Consider the following 17,340-nt stretch of genomic DNA (forward strand, 5'->3'; position numbering starts at 1 on the left):
GCACTATATATACCACCATGGGATCAACCTCTGAGCTCTCGAAAAGGGTTTTATCCCAGAATACAATCAAACGGGTCATTTCCACATCTCGACCGCCACCTCAAAAAGCTTTCTCGAAGACAGAAAAACAACAACAATGGCTCCCATCCGCATCGCCCTCATTGGCCTCTCCGCCAACGCCAAAACGTCATGGGCTGCCGAAAGCCACCTCCCATACCTCCTCTCCCCGCGCGGCCGCCAGCACTACACCATCACCGCGCTTCTCAACTCCAGCACCGGCGCCGCGGAGGCGGCCCGCGCCCACTACGGACTGCCCGGCGACGTCAAGGTTTACGGCAACCCGGAGGCCCTGGCGCGGGACCCCGACGTCGAGCTCGTCGTCTGCAACACCCGCGTCGACACGCACTTCGACGTCGCCGCGCCGTCCGCGAGGGCGGGCAAGGCAGTCTACGTCGAGTGGCCTCCCACCCGAGACCTCGAGAGCTCGGAGGAGCTTGCGAGCCTGGCCGCGAAAACGTCCGGCGGGGCCAGCATCGTCGGACTGCAGGGGCGGGTGGCTCGTGTGGTTCTCAAGGTCAGAGAGGTCGTGGACTCTGGCCGCGTCGGGAAGGTCCTGGGGAGCGACGTCGAGGCGTACGGGAACCTGCTACCCCGGGACGAGCTCCCGGGGGGGCTGGCGTACTTCGCGGAGAGGGGCGTCGGGGGCAATCCGGTCACGATTGCGTTTGCGCACATGATTGACTACGTCCACCACGTCCTCGGCGAGTTTGAGGAGGGGGGCACGGCGTTTGAGAGCCGGCTGCAGATCCAGCGGCCCGAGGTCAAGATTCTCGGTGCCGGGCTGGAGCTGCGGCGCGTACGGACCGATGTGCCCGACTTGATCGCCCTCCACGGTGCGATTCGGGGCCGCAACACGGTCGACGGGGCCACGCTCGCGGTCCGCTTCCGGAACGGGCCGCCGTTCAAGGGACGGCCAGCGTTCGTATGGCGGATCGTCGGGGAGAAGGGGGAGGTTGAGATCGAGAGCCCCTCGGGGCCATACTTGCACTCGGATTCGTATGACGAGCCGATTGTCATTCGGGCTCACGAGCATGGGAGCGACGAGGTGGCAGACATTTCATGGGGCTGGGAGACATGGCAGGAAGAGTTGCCGGTCCGAGCGAGGAATGTCGGGGAGGTATATGAGAGATTTGCGAGATGGGTTGAGCTTGGGAGGGGCGAGGTAGAGGGGGGCGGGCGGTGGCCTACTCTTCAGGACGCCGTCTTGAGGATGAGGGAGCTGGACACACTCTTTCAACATTTCGACAAGCAATGAAAGTGTCGCGGGTTGTTGCTGGCATCAAGTGCATAAGTGAGACGTCTGTTACAGCATCATATACTAGCTCGAAAGAATGAACCATTGGTCGTAGACGTATTATTCTTTCTCTGTAAGTTTGCCAAATACCTAGTCAATATTCCTATCCCAGCATCTCGAGACCTATATTCAACTCTCTTGTGGACCTGTATCAGCTGTTATTTTTGAAAATGCTGACGTATTTGCTTTGGTTGAGAAGGACTTTCTGCAACTTTTCCACTGAGCGTCATGTTGATTGAATCTTTAGGCAGGAAAATTTGGTCTACATCAATAGTCATGTTGACAACCTTCGCTTGCTCGACGAACACACATTCTGGGACAAGGGAACTTTTATCTCTATTCCGTCTTCTCTCAGGACCTTTCGCCGGTATCTAATATTGCGTCCGCCGTTTGAGAGGAGAACTCGGGCCTGACTCATGAAAGAATTACCTTGACAGTCCCGAACCGAAGTCCCCCAGCAAGATTCCCCTCCATTAGCAATCTACTTTGTAACAACTATTGCCATTCTTTTTTGCACAGAATCTGGTTGAAACTGGTGACGTTGCTGTCGGATTTGGACGGATCGCACAAGGCAGACATTAAGCGACAAACGGTCGACGATCATTTATTATCTTCGCTTCGTAGCTACGGAAGAGAAGTTTAATTTCTCAACTTTGCGCGCCTGACAAGCTATTGAGTAGCTGACTAAATGAACGGTTTAACGAACAACATGCAGGAATCGGCGCTACTAAACCCCAAAGACTACAGTAGTAGAGCTGGGTTGCTATTTGTAAAGTAAAGTATCTTGGTAAGGATTCATTTGATGAAGGAGGGCGGTTTCACGTATATTGCGTTGGCCCGAACGTTACATTTGTCAGCCAGCAAACCCAATCCCCCCTAGTCGGGATCGTTTTGCAAATAACCACCCAACTAGGTGATGAAGGATGCTCACCTAGGTGGAATGTGAAAAAATAAAACCCTTCTCAGACGCAATACTCGTAATGTTGTGGGTAACTATAGATAGGGCCAGGTTTCTGCGTTCAAAGTGGAAAATAACGAACCGCTTCAACTACCGATGCTACTTGGGCTTGCCAAGTGCCAAGAAATAGATTGTGGGCAGCACAAGTCGGGTGACCAAGTACGGCGGATGACCAAAAGCGCGATGCAATTTGCGTTTGTTGCTCGTTTGTTTGCCAAATTTCTTCAGCGCATGAATGTCGCCATGTTGTCAAAGTCTCGAATATAGAATGGACAGCGCATGTGTCGACGGGGACCCTTAGAAATGCCACTACCGAGCTGCCCATCCTTGAAGGGTCGTCGGAGTATTCGAAGAAACAGGCAAGATGACCGGACAACGAACCACTTCGTCCGAATCAGCCGTCGGCTCGTCGCCATGCATAGTGGTCTGTCGCTGCAGAATGTCGCTTGCAGGTTGCGTGATGCTCGATCACATCCCTGCAACCATCATCTTGGCGCGCGGGAATCCCGTCAAGAAACTGGCAGCAGGAACACCCATTTTAGGTATGTGCCTGTGAGAGGTAGATTCAAAAACCCAACGGGGGCAGTCTTTTCGTTCGGAATAGATGTTCAGTGTTTGACGTTGATGGCATGGGGAGGGGGGGCGCCGGAGATCCCTAGGCTTAATACCGACGTTAAGTTCCACGTTGTGCCTGGCCGATCCGGGGGTCTCGTTCCCTTCTTAGCATGAACGATGGCGGGAGAGCAGCGATGTTGCCGAGTCAGTGACCATAAACAAAACTGTCGACAGCCGAATATCAAGCCGTTGCGAGAACGAGACTGCCTATTGGACCGAAATGATGTCCGGTTCAGGAGTCGCTAGCAGGAGACCTGCGCTGGCAACTCTGTTTCTGATATCGGCCGGCCTTCCGGGAACTCGACCTAATTCACGTCAATCGACTCTTGCCCCCTTCCGGCCCCACTCGGGGGCCTCCAGTAGCGGCGGCAAATCATGGGATGACAGTTCCCAAAAGCCATTTACTTGGTAAGCGAGGCTCTCTTAATACTGGCTGCTAAGAGTGTGTAGAACTCATGATCACGGTTCGATTGGACACCGAGCATAGCGCCTTCCATGTCTGAATCCACACCTTCGTGGGGTTCAGTCACTTGGACTTGGAATAGAGAATGGCGGTTGGTGTCACACAGGACGAACTTTCTAAGCGATGGTCATAATGGCTCTTGATATGGGATCAATGGGTGTATAAAGGAGATGTGAAGGCCTCTTCATCAAATTGTATCGTGATAGATGACCCGAATCACGACAAGAACCAACGAGCGCAATTTCGTTTTCTTCCTTCTTTCCTTTACATTCTTATTTTTCACTCTTTTCACCATTCCCTTACCGAGATACCCATCATGTTGACCATGCAGGCACTCTCTCTTCTTCCACTTCTCTTCAGCGTCGGCTGGTCATCCCCGGCTCCATTGCCTTACAAGGAGGGCTACCCCGGATTCCATGGTCCCGGAGGCACCAAGCCCGGCCTCGCTCCCTCCGGCACCGTCCCATCTTTGTCTCAACAGAGCAGTCCCGCACGTCCGACAAACAGCGCCGCTACACCCACGGTCAGCGGCATCCCGAGCAAAGCGAATGAGACCAAGCCAGGCACCGGAGGCGGTGGCGGCGGCGGCGGCCCGACCCTGCCCGAGGGCTTCGTAAAGATCGTCTTCCAGGACGACTTCTCGACACAGCGAGCCGGTGCCCTCCCCGACGCGTCAAAGTGGACGTTCGACGTCGGCACGGGCTACCCCGGTGGCGCCACGAACTGGGGCACGCAGGAGATCCAGACGTACACGAAGGACACGGCCAACATCGCCATCTCCGAGAGCGGCACGCTGACCATCACGCCCATCAAGAACGGCGAGTCCTGGACGTCGTCCCGCATCGAGACCAACGCGGCGCAGGACTTCACCTGCCCCGAGGGCGGCAAGCTGCGCATGGAGGCCAGCATCATGATCCCGGCCTCGGACCCGGCGACGCAGTCCGGCATCTGGCCGGCCTTCTGGTCCATGGGCTCCGCGTTCCGCACCAACGTCACCTCGTGGCCCAGCGTCGGCGAGATCGACATGCTCGAGGTCTCCAACGGCGTCGGCACCGTCTTCCAGACGGCCCACTGCGGCGTCATCGACGGCGGGCCCTGCAACGAGAAGACGGGCCTCAGCTCCAGCGCCGAGTTCCCCCGCGGCGAGTTCGTCAAGGTCGCCTGCGAGGTCGACCGCTCCGCCGGCGCCGCCGGCGGCTTCGCCTCGGAGAAGCTCGTGTGGTACGTCAACGGCACGCCGACCAAGACCCTCACCGGCCAGGAGATCGGCGACGAGGCCGTCTGGAAAAACCTGGCCCAGACGCCCAAGATGATCCTGCTCAACGTCGCCATCGGCGGCGAGTTCCCCGACGCCAAGGCCGGCACCAAGACGCCCAACGCGCAGACGGTGGGCGGGAAGGAGTCGAGGATGGAGGTCAAGTACGTTGCTGTCTACAGCTCCTAGACGGCCTGTTTCCGGGGGCAATTCTTTTCTTCTTATTTTTCTTCTTCACTGACATTTTGTCACTTCTCCTTCATGTAGATCTGGGGGCCTATGCCTTCCAGCTGGACGTTATTTGGACTTGTTAGCGACTTACGAGTCCTCGTTTGGCTTGTAGTTTGCAAGCATATTACTGTGTATTAGCATGTGACATACTCGAAAGACATTCAGACATTTCGGTACATCACGCATTTTCACAGATTGTGTGACATGATTTCATCCATCTCTCATATGGAACGACTTCAGCTGCTGGAGTGATCATACCATACGAGCAGAGTTCGGGAAACAAGCCCGCGAGAACAGCTCATCAGAAAAGCAACACACACATGTCACTGGCAAGAAACAGAAGCAGAAGAATGATTGAACAAGGAAAAAGTCTTGTTGTATTGTCTGATGCCACTCAAAAGGGCGTAAATCGCAGAATTACGCGGTATACTATGTACATGAACACTTCTAATATATACCTGGAAAGATACACGTCCTCCTTTCTGTATGGGAAACCCTGTCTTTTTTACCACACTTTCAACTCGCACGCCCGGATATCAAGCATAAGCGAACTTAGTACTTGGCGGAGCGGCGGGCCTTGCGGGCACGGCGCTTCTTGCAGCCGGCACCGGCGCCAGAGCTGGGAGCAGGGCTGGCAGGAGCGGTGGGGGCGGCAGCAGGAGCGCTGGTGGCAGGCTTGGTGACGAGGGTGGTAGGGGCAGCGGCGGCGCTGCTGGCAACAGGGGGAGCAGAGGTAGGGGCAGCAGCCGGAGCAGAGGCAGCAGGAGCAGAGGCAGCAGGCGCGGAGGGGGCAGGAGCAGAGCCGGAGCCGGAGCCGGAGCCGGAGCCACCGCCGCCGTAAACAGCGGGGCCGGGGATGACGTAATCGGTGATGGTGTTGTAGATGTTGATCAACAGACCGGGGTCGGTGGCCTTGTAGGCGCCGGGGAACGAGACACCCTCAGGCTTGGCAGTTCCAGTTCCCTCAATTTTCAATTGGTAGCAGCTTTCACGATAGATGTAAGCAAAATGTCATAGGTTAGGTGTAGCAAGTGTACTTACGACATGTAGTACTGGGCGCCGTTGGCGGAGCCGGCGGCGTGGAGGGCGACGGTCTCGGCACGGAGGAGGTAGTCACCCGGGGCGATGTCGGAGGGGATGGTGAAGCTCTGCTTGCCGCAGCCCTCGTTGATGAGGTCGTTGCCCCAGGTCTTGTTCTCGGCAAAGTAGCCCGACTCGAAGATCTTGAAGAAGGGGGTGGAGCCGTCGGCGGCGGCGGCGTCGTCGACGGCGCTCAGGTAGGCCATGACGGGGCCGTGGTGGGCGCCGCCGATGGCCTCCTTGGTGCAGTCGCGGTCGTTGTGCTGGTGCATCTCGACGGTGACGGTGTCACCGGCCTTGACGCCGCAGGTGGTGGTGGCGGCCGCCGAGCCGGCGTTGCAGCGCATGTTGTTGGAGGTGGGGTCCTCGATGGGGGAGTTGGAGGCCTATAATGATGGACATATTAGCATCTGTCGCCCAAACAAAACCGTCGCCTTCTCTTCTCGTTTTCGTCTTCCACTTCGGTAGGTAAACTCACAGGCATGCGGACGCAGCTGGACTCCTGGTCGGCGCCGTTGACCCAGAGTTGCTGGAAGATGGCGTGGCCGGCAACCATGTTGGCCATGGAGGCGGTAAGGGCGAGGGCAGCGTAAGACTTCATCTTGACGGTTGGGTTGGTTGGTTTTGTTTTTTGGTAAAGAAGGACGGTGATTCCGGGCGTTAGAAGCGTATGCACACACAAAAAGGTGAGAAAATGAGTGAAGTGACGCCGGCGTCGAGGTGAGAGAATGACTGAAAGTAAAGAGTGGACGGATGAGTGACTGAAAGCTGATGGAGAGAATCAAAGGAAGCTCTCTTTTCTGTCGACGAGAGCAGACATGAGTCTATATGTATGCCTCGCCAACTCTCAACCCCCCCTCCCCCCGGTCCTGTCTCTCGCCTCTCTTCGTCTTAGACTCTTCCTCGCATCGCACTCGCATCCCCCCACCGCGGGCATGGTCAGGCCAAACTGGGACCGCCAAGTCTAAATTCTGGATAGGGGAACCGCAAGAGCCGTTTCCCAATCCACCGACTGTCCCGCTGGCCCCGACGACGACGACTGACACCGCCTCACCGGTTCAATTAAGCACCAGGGATGTCTCGACCTCGAACGAGAGTTAATCTCGACGGGCAAGGGTGGGGGGGAAGTCGTCAGGATTGAATGGGAAACCCTCTCCCACAGGCAAACAACCGCCCTCCCAAACCCAACTATGCCCCAGGCCCTGCGTACCTGCCTGGCATCGCGGCCGTCGGTCCACCGTCTTTCATTGGAGCAATAATCTCGAAAAGGGTTAACGTTGTGGGGATGGCCGCTGTTGTGTCTAAATTGCGGGATGCGTGCCTTGCAGCTTCGGCTACGCGGTTGAAGCGCCCAGCCCGGGTCGAGGGCCTGGTTTTGGCTGTTGGCGCGCTCCCCTCTCGCTACCCTCGCTCCCCTCGCTGCCCTTGCTACGCTGTTGTTGCCCCTTCTGCCTATTCGCTTGTTCCTGTATGGTCTGGAGGGGGGCAGGAACAAGATCCTCGTCCGTCCTTTTTTCGTCCCAAATCGAAACCCGAGCTTAATCTAAACCCTTGGGAGGGCATCGCTGTTCTGGGCTGTTCGTCCAACCAGTGCCGACCTTGGAGTTTTCGGTCCTCCCCCCTCCCTTCTGGTCGTCCGAACCTGAAACACAGACGGCATGTTTACCCCTGGCGCCATTTGGGTCTCCCGCGATAAGACAGGTGGGATGTGCGACCTGCTTACCTGACCAGTTCACTGCAGTTGTTCTGGCTCCCGAGAGCGACAAGTCCGGTGAATGTCTCTCGTTCGAGGCTGTCTGTTGTTCGTCGACTACCAGTTGCCCGAAAAGTCGCCTGATAAGCTTCGACCCGCGCTTGACGTTGAATAGATTAAACCTTGAGATCGCGAGATCGCCGCCGCAATACCTTTGAGTTCCTTGGTATTCCTCGGGTCCCCGCGAGCTAGCACTTTGGGCAAAAGCCCGCCCACCCCTGGGCTTGAATGATTCCGATTGGTCAACGTGGACACCTTGATCGTCCTTCTCGCTCAGGGATGACCAGAGTTTGGTGCCCCGATGGGTTGTATCACCCAAAGTGGTTATATTCCTTGATGGGCCACCTCTCAGTCGTCACCTGGCCCACTGAGCCGGCGTCGCTGGCGGACACGTGCGTTACGGGTAGATAGGGTGGCTTTGGGAGAGAGATCCAACGGGAGCCCAGCAATTGACTGTCCAGTGTCGTGCGCTTCACAGCCGCCCTCGACAGTCTTGAGTCAACATGCCGGTTCCTGCGGTTGCTGATCGCCTCGATTCGTTCTACCCGTTTCGCGCCTTGACCTGCTCTTGTCGCATCTGAACATCACAGGGTCCCCTTTTTTTCCTCTGTCCCAACTTCGCAGCTTCACGGCGCCAGAGAGGGAAATATTGGACCGCTTGCGACGCACCTCGGCTCTATGCGAGGGTTTGTGGGGATGATATTGTGGTTCTCTCAGCGTCTAGAGGGAAATCATCTCCGACTGAAACAGGCCTAGATCTTGGGGGCCGCCAGTACGGATACGCACCTCTCGTGAAAGGGGGGGAAGGTCGACTGATTTTTTCTTCTTTTTCCCCCCATCGACTTTTCTTCCTGGCTGCCCGCCACATGCAGATGGTGGAAAGACTCGAGGGGGAGGAGTCGAGAGAAGAAAGGTGACTAACCCAGACCACTCATTGACCGCTGCGTTTAATTTAATCAGCTTGAAACCTGGGCAGCTGGTCTCTGCACCTGCACTGCATGGATGATGGCGCCAACAGACTGACTGCAAGGGGGCCAGCGCAACGACGCAACGCAACGGGGCCAACGGCAAGACACCAAGACTTGGCATATTTCGTGCCGCTTTTGAAAGAAATAAGGTCAATTATTCTGGCCATGCGCTGGCGGCAAGCGGGATGGATATTGTACGTCACTCTACCTTACTTCAGACTTCAGAGAGCACCTCCAGCCAGCAACACAATGAACATCTGAGCCGCATGGTCTTCATAGTGGCCGTGCGTGTCGCCTGTGCTTTATGGGAATTGCTGTGCGACGAAGGCGGTGCATCGGGTTGAAGGTTTTCGAAATGCTCATTTCAAGTCGTCTCGCTCACTATAATCTTCAAGCAGTAGTGTCTCGAGAACTCCTGTCAACCAACCAGAAGAAGTACGACCGTGTTGATCAATGACAACATTTGCCAACGTATGGCAACATCCAAAGTGAATAATAATCCTTTATTCTTCCTCTTTCGAGTCCCAATTGACTGCTGGATGACACTAGGAACTGTCAGTTTATGGTTGACAGCTTGACTGACGACGGCTGGAGCCCAGTCCGGCACCTCTATCCGACTAAAAACATTGGCATCCGGACCCAAAGCAAGACAAGAAATAAGCTCCATGTCATCTCTGAATGAGCTTGTGGCTTTGCGCTATCCGCACTCTCGACGAGACACGTCGGCCCACCTGACCTAAGAAATCTTCTGGAACTTGTGGGTTCCCACGCTCCGGCAATCATTTGTCTTTGGCCTGCGATCAACAGAACCTTTCCCTTCTTTGCTCTCGTCTGTAACGCCTATTCCCACTCCTTGCTTCATGCAAAGAGCAAATGCAGATCGCAACACACTGCTCCTCGGATGTTTACCGTCTGGCCCTGAGGTTGGTGAATGCTGTTTCTATGCTTCGCTTTTACTCCTTTGTTTCTCTCTCACCCTCTCCCTCTCTCTCGATTGGCCGTGGGGCAAAAATTGAGATGGTTGTGCCAGCAAGTTGCTCCAATGGCAGACGTTGACTGGGGTGCAGGGCTTCGCATGATGCAAAACTCGAGTGGCAATGGCTTCCAGGCCTGGCAATCATCACCACTTTGACCGGCTGACTATTTTTAGTCTCAAGGAGTGCCTGTGCTTTTAGCAAGATGCCCATGTGTTCGAAACAGTCGAGCTACGAGCACACAATACTTGGGCATCTCTAGCGGCGCTCGAGCTGCTTTAGGGCGTGTTTTTCAATAGTGTGCCATCATCTATTGAACTGAATGGACGAGCTCCGTTGATCCTGGCTGCTTTCACAGTCTGGCTGGATGTCCGAAATGACGATTCTTCATCAAGTATCCGAACGCCCTGTCAGAACCGGCGGCCCCCCCCCCGTTTCGGGTAGGTTCGCCGCGGTTACCGCTGATCAGTGACGGTCATGACTTGAGGTAGCGGCGCCGGTGCGTTCCGCATCTCGACTGCGACGCGAGTATCGTGAATGCGTCTGTCGAACATCTTAAAATCGAAGACGCCCTCGAGCTCGCGTCGAATGTTGGCCAACTGCTCGTGAGCTTTGAGAATCTCGTCGGGCTTGTTGTCTTGATGCACATGGACCTTGATCAAGAACATCCAACGCCGTCCCGGATCGGCCGGGGACATGGTGTCCCACGTGGCCGTCTGCGTGAGAGGGCCATTGTCGCCGTTCATCTGGAGGATGTAGTGTCTGGAAAAGCAAAACTCGACGTCGTCTCTGAAAAACTGATACGTCTCCTCTACAGCCTCGCTCTTGAATCTGTATCGTGTCAGACCTCAGCCCTCATCGCCATCTGCCAGCGAGCGACATGACGTACTGGTAGTTGTTGTCTCTCATAACAGACAACAGGTTCTTCTGGTCCCAGATCTCCGTCTTCTTACGCTGCGTGACCGACGAGCGGTTCTGGGGAGGGTCAGGGAAGTCGGTCCATCGGAGGGTGCCGGGACGCGCATTGAAGTCCAGTTCCGGAGCGTTCGGGCCGAAGTCCTTATCCTTGAAGACCTCATATCGGGCCTGAAGGATGTAGGATTGACGACTCAGTTGCTGGTGCAGGTCCTTCCACAGCATCTGGATGTCTTTCCGTGGGGTCTTGGGGATTGAGTTCTGATTCGAGATCCCGCCAGGTTTGGCCGGGCCCTTGAAGTAGAGCACACGATGGAGACTCTGCCACGGGGGCATGGCGCAGAGACCACCCAGGACGGAGCAAGCCGCCTGGATGTCATCATCGTCGACAAGCGTTGTGAGAAAGAGCTCGTACATCGCAAGGGGCTGATAATTGACGACTATATGATGCTGGAAAGGCGGCCGAAGGGGAGTGCAGACTTGGGTGAGACTCAGCACCCGGGCAGGGGAATAAATCGTGAAGGCGAAGCTCACTGAGAGTCGGGAGGAGACCCGGTGCTGCATTTGAGAGTCGGGGGAAACGATTTGCGCTAAGCCAAATGGGGGGCTTCGCTAGTGGGTATGATCACGTGGACGCCCGTCACCGTGCGCGATTGCCCCGGCGCGTGGTCGCGGTCTGATGGGAGACAGGCTGCAGGCAGGAGCTGTCTGTCTCTCTGCCTGTCTCTGTTCCTGAAATTCCGGCCCCACCAAAGGCAAGTTCGTACCTAGGTAGCTTTCTTCAAGCACCCGATGTTCAGCTGTTCGCGCCTCAATGTGCGGACGGCTTTGACGCAAACCAACACCAAGACATTCTTCCTTCTGTTTGGAACCCCAACATTACGCACAACTCGGGCAATGTCATCGTCCACTTCCTCAACCGCAAAGCGGCAACAGAGAGACTCCATCTCGCCGCCGCCGGCCAAGCGGAAGGTTCAGAGCGGCACAACCAGTGAGTGATGCCCCTACTTTCATACGAATGGCACCATTGCCAACACATTGAAGAAAGCGCAGTCGCAAACTTCTTCAAGCCGTCGTCCCAGAAACCGAAAGACCGAACGATTTGGACCGAACGCGCCCCGAACGATGATACCCCCGCAACTCTGCTTGTCGGTCGCTACGAACCAGAGCAACCCCCCACCGAATCCGAGAAGAGGAGCAAGGTTGCTGCCTTTGACCTGGTATGGTAGCTCAAGCGACTGCTTCTGGCCGAAGCGAAGGTAATTGACACATCCCGCCTCAGGACTCCACCCTGATCGCAACAGCGTCTGGCAAGAAACATGCCGACGCTGCTGTGGACTGGAAGTGGTGGCACCCGACTGTTCCAGGGAAGTTGAGGGAGATGTACAACGATCAGGGGTATGTCACTTCTGCGGTCTTGTCTTGTTTGCAGGGCCAGCTAACATCGTCAGGTATCGCATCGTGGTCCTCTCCAACCAAGCCGGCCTTGTTCTCCACGCCGACCCCAAAGCCAAGACCCCGAAATCGACCAAAGACCGAGTCTCCGCGTTCAAGCAAAAGGTCAATGCCGTCCTGACGCAGCTCGACATCCCGACAACTATATACGCCGCAACCGAGAAGGATATCTACCGAAAACCGCGGCCGGGGATGTGGAGGGAGCTTTGCGACGACTACGACCTGGTTGACCAAGCCGACCTGAAGCAGAGCATTTTCGTTGGTGATGCAGGAGGTCGCATAGCTGCTTCGAAAACCGCCAAGGACTTCAGCTGCTCTGATCGGAATTTCGCTGACAACGTTGGCATCGAGTATCAGACGCCGGAGGAGTTCTTTCTCGGCGAGAAGCCGAGAAGTTTTGTTCGAGAGTTCGACGTTGTCCACTACCCCTATCCAGATGACTCCGAGTCTTCCGGAACAGAATCTCTCTTCGAGAAGAAGAACAAACAGGACATCGTTCTGTCTTGCGGTCCGCCCGGCGCTGGCAAAAGCACGTTTTTCTGGAAGCACCTGAAGCCACTGGGATATGAACGGATCAATCAAGACATCTTGAAGACGTTAGTTGATTTGGTTTCTCGAGAAGGAATCTTAGTCTTGCTGATATGTCTGCAGTCGAGAAAAGTGCGTTCAGGCTGCCAAAGAACTGCTGGAGGGCGGACAATCTGTCGCAATAGGTCAGTTATCTGGTATCTTACCCGACGACTCACTCACTCACGCCGGTTAGACAACACCAACGCGGATCCTGATACGAGAGCGGTCTGGGTTCAGTTGGCACAGAAGCACCAGCTACCCATCCGATGCCTGTGGTTCAAGACACCGCTACATATCTGCGAACACAACGACGCCGTGCGGTCCATGAACAAAATTGTGAGCTTGGACGTGACCCAGTCGCCATGCCATCTGCTAATGACATGCCAGCTCAATCCCGAGTCCCGGACTGCACTGCCAAAAATGGCCTTCAATGGCTTCAAGTCACGCTTCAAGGAGCCGAAGATGAAGGAGGGCTTCCAGGACATCACCGAGGTTGACTTTTCTTTCCGAGGAACCAAGGAAGAACATGAAGCCTGGGCCAAATACTGGCTGTGACCGCCCAGATGGAAGTATTCCGGGCGGCCTTAACGGTACTCGACACGTATGTCGTTCCCCTTGTAGATAGCAGCTCTTGATAGATTATTGGCGCGGGCTTCCGGGAGTCATCCTAGAGAACACCATTCCCGTAGGTCTTGTACACTGCCCACACAAGTGCACCCCTCACATCACATTTCACTACTCTCGAGATTGTCTCTTTGAGACAGGCTGCTGCAGGCAGGCCTTATCTTCCTGTCGGGCCCATGACCCTATCTAACATGGCATTCGCGCTTGCTGAATGGGACCAGATGCCTGCAATACAACCCATAATACATCTTGCGGAGCATCAATGTAAGAGCCAGGCACGCCATATTCCCTTCTTTCCAGGACTCGGTGTTAACTTCAAGGGGAGGGGGGTAGGGAACCATTCCTCTCCACGCTCCTTCAAGCATCTCATCTGCACATCCGCAAGTTTGCAGTTAGGCAATCAAGCACTCCGTTCTATTGCTGCGGTCCAGCACATCCTCTCGGACAATAAAACGTATCACAACCCTGCTTTTATGATTCAACAAGCTAGGGTTGAACGCTTCAAAGGCACCGCTTCCTCCAGACCTTGCCGTGCTGCTGTCAAGTGCCAACAGATCCGAATTGACTCGCTTGATCCTGAACCGTGAACTGGTCCCTGAGACTAAGGCCTAACCTCGTAATTATTTCTTATCTCCAAGAGGTCAGACGCTTGTCAACATTATTGATTGAGGTGGTATGAAGTAGAGTGAAAAGCGCGTAGAAGACTAGAGACGAGCGATTATAACCATGGGACTAAACTAAGTCTGCTGATCTAAATACATGTCCTCCTTACATTAAGCCTAGCAGGAGGCGTAACTGCTAGGTCTCTAACATCGATACCATTATCCTTACTACAGTCTTCATCCTTACTCCAATCTCAAATTCAAAATCGATTGTTCAGGCAATACCCCTGTCTTTGAAGGTGCCAGCAATTTGTTGCCCCGAGGCCGACATGGCCGCTATGCAGCAAAGAACTAGGTCTGATTCCAGAGATTGTCTAGAGCGACACTGTTGCTTGCAAAAACCCTGCTAATGCCCAGACCTTCAGGAAGAACCAAGTTTGAGGCAGATTCTGGTCCCCGGACGGACAAACGAGCATGCATGACGTCTTGGCTAGATCCTCAACAGTTGTCAGCAGACCTGCAAGGAGGGACGGATGTATTAGGACCGGGCTTTCAATTCGAGAGTAAATAGACTCCAGAAGAAGGGTCTTGGATCTGGCTTTATCAGCGTAGATTACTTGGATGGTGACACCATTCGCTCGAAAGGCAATAGTAGCAACAGGACATATCAGACTAAAGTATGGCGAGGAGGCCCTCAGGTAATTACAACAGCTCTGCATCACTTGTAGATTCAGGAATCACTGCAATCATAATTCATCAGGGCCCAGCGCGTTGCTGAAGCTGTCGGTGCTATATCCCACGTCAACGATCGAGTCGGGCATTTTGAGAGTATCGTTAGCTATACCCCGTATAATCCAGGTGGGCAACGATGTATTTAGGCTGTAGATATCAGACGAACAATGGGCATCATTCATGGGACGCCACTAGTGATTGTCTTACTGTCAGGTCTGAAGGTTATGTAATCTCTCGGACACTCTCGAGAGCAGTATCTTGGGGACTGCATCAGTCCCGGCTGGGACTTCTTTCTTGCCATCAGGGCTTAAAAGGATCTAGGTATGAACCAAATTACCAGATTACTCCTATTGCTTCAGCTGACCTCTTCGCTCTGTACCACAGCCCCCCTGATACTTTAACACCGGTGTCGGTGTTATTAGGGGGGTACCGCGAGCCCCGTGGGGTGTCACCGGCCACCTAGAAATTGAAGGATTCGGGGCCAGGATAGAGGGCTTCGGGTATACGGACGGCCTCATCGGACCTCCTTGTAGCCATAGAAGGGCTTGAGAGCACCAGTGGTCCCCCGGAGCTCCGTCTTAGGGGCCCAGAGGGCAAAATAAGAGCTTCCTTCTTCCTAGTAATAGGAGAAAGGAAGCCAGAGATGGATGTAGTCACTAATTTACACCTACCTCTTAGTTGACCTCTACACTCTGTATAGCGTCCCTGACAAGGGGGCCTGCGGGTTAGCAATGAGAGTTTTGTGCCCATAGCCGGTGCAGTTGAACGTGAAGCAAATCAGTTATCCTGTCGTGAGCTAATAATGCAGTAGTCGGTTTGAGATGTTACAGTCATCGGTTGGGTTCTTCGTCTGGTGATTCAGGCGGCTCCTGCCAGCCAGGCTCTCGTCAAGGGAGACAGGCAGAGCCTGTAGGGGATGCCGAACAGGACGCAAACGCTTCCATCTCTGTTTATGTGTGTTTCTTCGTGTCGTCCTGCTCGGTCTTCGTCGAGTTGATGACTGAGCAACGTAGACAGAGCCACCACAAGCGGTCATGGCGAATCTCCTATTCGACCGCTCTAGTCGGCACGGCTGTTCACGGAAAAAGGACCGACCAACGTCTTGGGATATCGTTCGACGTCTTCTGACGTTTCAGGCATTCGGCGGAACGAGGATGATCGAGCAAAACGTCGTGTGTTCGAAAGCTGTTCGGGGCACCGACTTCTTTCCTTGGCGAGACATGTACGCCGTTTTATCCTCCTCTGTTTTTGGCCCAAGATGCCCCATCTATGGTCCTGGTTTTCAGGTCCGGAAAAGGCGTATACGGATACAGAGCGCGAGGGGAGTTGTCAGCTGATGATTGGAGTGAGACCATCATCATCCGATGCCATGTTGCCTGGTGGTGGTAGCTGGGATCGAATAACGAAGTCGTGGCCAAGTCAACGGTGCATCGGAAAGCTGCGGCATCGAGTCTCGTGAAGGTGTGATGATGGCGTTTCCAAGGCGATCGATCGAGGGTCGTCGATGAATGGTGAGAAGGCTTGGCTTGATGGAGGTTCGAAGGAGGGAGGCCCTTTTAAAGAAGTGGCAGCAGCAGCAGTACTTTCTTTTTTCTTTTTTTTCAGCCCCTTATGCTGGGGACCAAGGATCATCTGCCGGGATGCGAAACAAACTTGGGTCGAGGTTGACGCGTCCCGCCCCAGCTTGGCTCGGTTGTGTGTGCCGCGATGCCGTGGTGGTGCCGTTGGCTCCGTCCGGGCTGCCGTGATAGCCGTTGACGAGCGTCCTGGCATTAAAGTTTTGGCGACATTGCGGAGGAGAACCGAGACGGGAGATCCGGTGGATGCGATGGGACGGGATGGGATGGATGACCTGCATGAACACGCTTTGGCAGATCCGATCTATCGATGTTTATTTTTTTAAGGTTTGTGGGGGGGACACATCACGACACCCGACATCACCAGGTGAAGTTTTGCGCAACGGCTCGCAGGGCAGCTCCACGTGATCCAGCCGCCAAGTACATTGTGCACACAAAAGCAGCCAAGAAATAATTTCATTGCGAGCCCACTGCTAGAAACTTTTGTAGTTGTAAACCCAGTCGTTTTTACAGGTAGTCTACGGTTTAGAATTTCAACAACATCGTACTGCATGCTTACCAGGTCATGGAAGTGACTTCTGATGACATTGTTCGTGTGGGATCGTCGCTAACCAAGGTCGGTGCCCTAAGCATGATGTTGGCGTAAGGGGCTCTGCGAGAGCAATTGTGAACGGAGATGATGGTACAGAGTATTGAGCTGACAATTAACGAAACCGGCAAGATGGAACAGAGCTGGAGGAACCAAGGAAGGAGAGCCGGACTAGCGGCCGATCGGCTGTAAAAGTGGGGCCGTTGTAGCCCGTGCGACTTCGGCTCCGGATTGAAACCTGCCACTCCGGGCTTTCAATGAGATTGATATTGGCGGTCGAAGTTCAACCCCCCACAAGCTGGATACACATCAAACAGATCACTGTCACAATTAGGCAAAGAGCGATAAACTGCAAGATGAAGTCATGAGGATTATATTGTAGGTACATGCTCCCCATGTCCATATATACATTGAAAGGCCAAGAGGCCGAGTGATGCGCATCAGCTTACACACCACAGAAAAGAAGTGGTTGTGGTTTCTTCGCTCCGTTCTCTTGAACCATTAACGAAGTTCGCTCGCGATCTTTCAGAGACTGAGTGCGGGTTTTTGCACGACCGCCTAGGCAGCAAGCTGCGCCGGCGACCAAGACCGGAGCCCCAGAAGACCAACAGCTCTAGCGAGCCGC

General features: G+C 54.6%; 5 protein-coding genes across 5 annotated transcripts; 3 read left to right on the forward strand and 2 right to left on the reverse strand.

The window, feature by feature from the left end:
• Positions 1 to 136: 136 nt before the first annotated feature.
• CH63R_12593 (oxidoreductase family protein) lies at positions 137 to 1,315 on the forward strand (the record flags this gene model as incomplete). Its single annotated transcript, XM_018307567.1, has 1 exon — positions 137 to 1,315. The coding sequence occupies one exon, from the start codon at positions 137 to 139 to the stop codon at positions 1,313 to 1,315; it is 1,179 nt and encodes a 392-aa protein (XP_018151984.1).
• Positions 1,316 to 3,715: 2,400 nt separating this feature from the next.
• On the forward strand, positions 3,716 to 4,834 carry CH63R_12594 (Endo-1,3-beta-glucanase; the record flags this gene model as incomplete). The annotated part of the gene is made up of 1 exon (XM_018307568.1): positions 3,716 to 4,834. The coding sequence occupies one exon, from the start codon at positions 3,716 to 3,718 to the stop codon at positions 4,832 to 4,834; it is 1,119 nt and encodes a 372-aa protein (XP_018151985.1).
• A 594-nt stretch (positions 4,835 to 5,428) lies between these two features.
• Positions 5,429 to 6,557, reverse strand: CH63R_12595 (Glycosyl hydrolase family 61; the record flags this gene model as incomplete). The annotated part of the gene is made up of 3 exons (XM_018307569.1): positions 5,429 to 5,861; positions 5,918 to 6,342; positions 6,435 to 6,557. The coding sequence occupies 3 exons, from the start codon at positions 6,555 to 6,557 to the stop codon at positions 5,429 to 5,431; spliced, it is 981 nt and encodes a 326-aa protein (XP_018151986.1).
• Positions 6,558 to 10,106: 3,549 nt separating this feature from the next.
• On the reverse strand, positions 10,107 to 10,983 carry CH63R_12596 (RNA polymerase ii mediator complex subunit; the record flags this gene model as incomplete). The annotated part of the gene is made up of 2 exons (XM_018307570.1): positions 10,107 to 10,482; positions 10,541 to 10,983. The coding sequence occupies 2 exons, from the start codon at positions 10,981 to 10,983 to the stop codon at positions 10,107 to 10,109; spliced, it is 819 nt and encodes a 272-aa protein (XP_018151987.1).
• Positions 10,984 to 11,358: 375 nt separating this feature from the next.
• Positions 11,359 to 13,146, forward strand: CH63R_12597 (Polynucleotide kinase 3 phosphatase; the record flags this gene model as incomplete). The annotated part of the gene is made up of 7 exons (XM_018307571.1): positions 11,359 to 11,557; positions 11,611 to 11,786; positions 11,849 to 11,964; positions 12,018 to 12,617; positions 12,673 to 12,734; positions 12,785 to 12,927; positions 12,979 to 13,146. The coding sequence occupies 7 exons, from the start codon at positions 11,359 to 11,361 to the stop codon at positions 13,144 to 13,146; spliced, it is 1,464 nt and encodes a 487-aa protein (XP_018151988.1).
• Positions 13,147 to 17,340: the final 4,194 nt, after the last annotated feature.

This window comes from Colletotrichum higginsianum, chromosome 9 (genome assembly GCF_001672515.1).
Source record: "Colletotrichum higginsianum IMI 349063 chromosome 9, whole genome shotgun sequence".
Lineage (NCBI taxonomy): Eukaryota > Fungi > Ascomycota > Sordariomycetes > Glomerellales > Glomerellaceae > Colletotrichum > Colletotrichum higginsianum.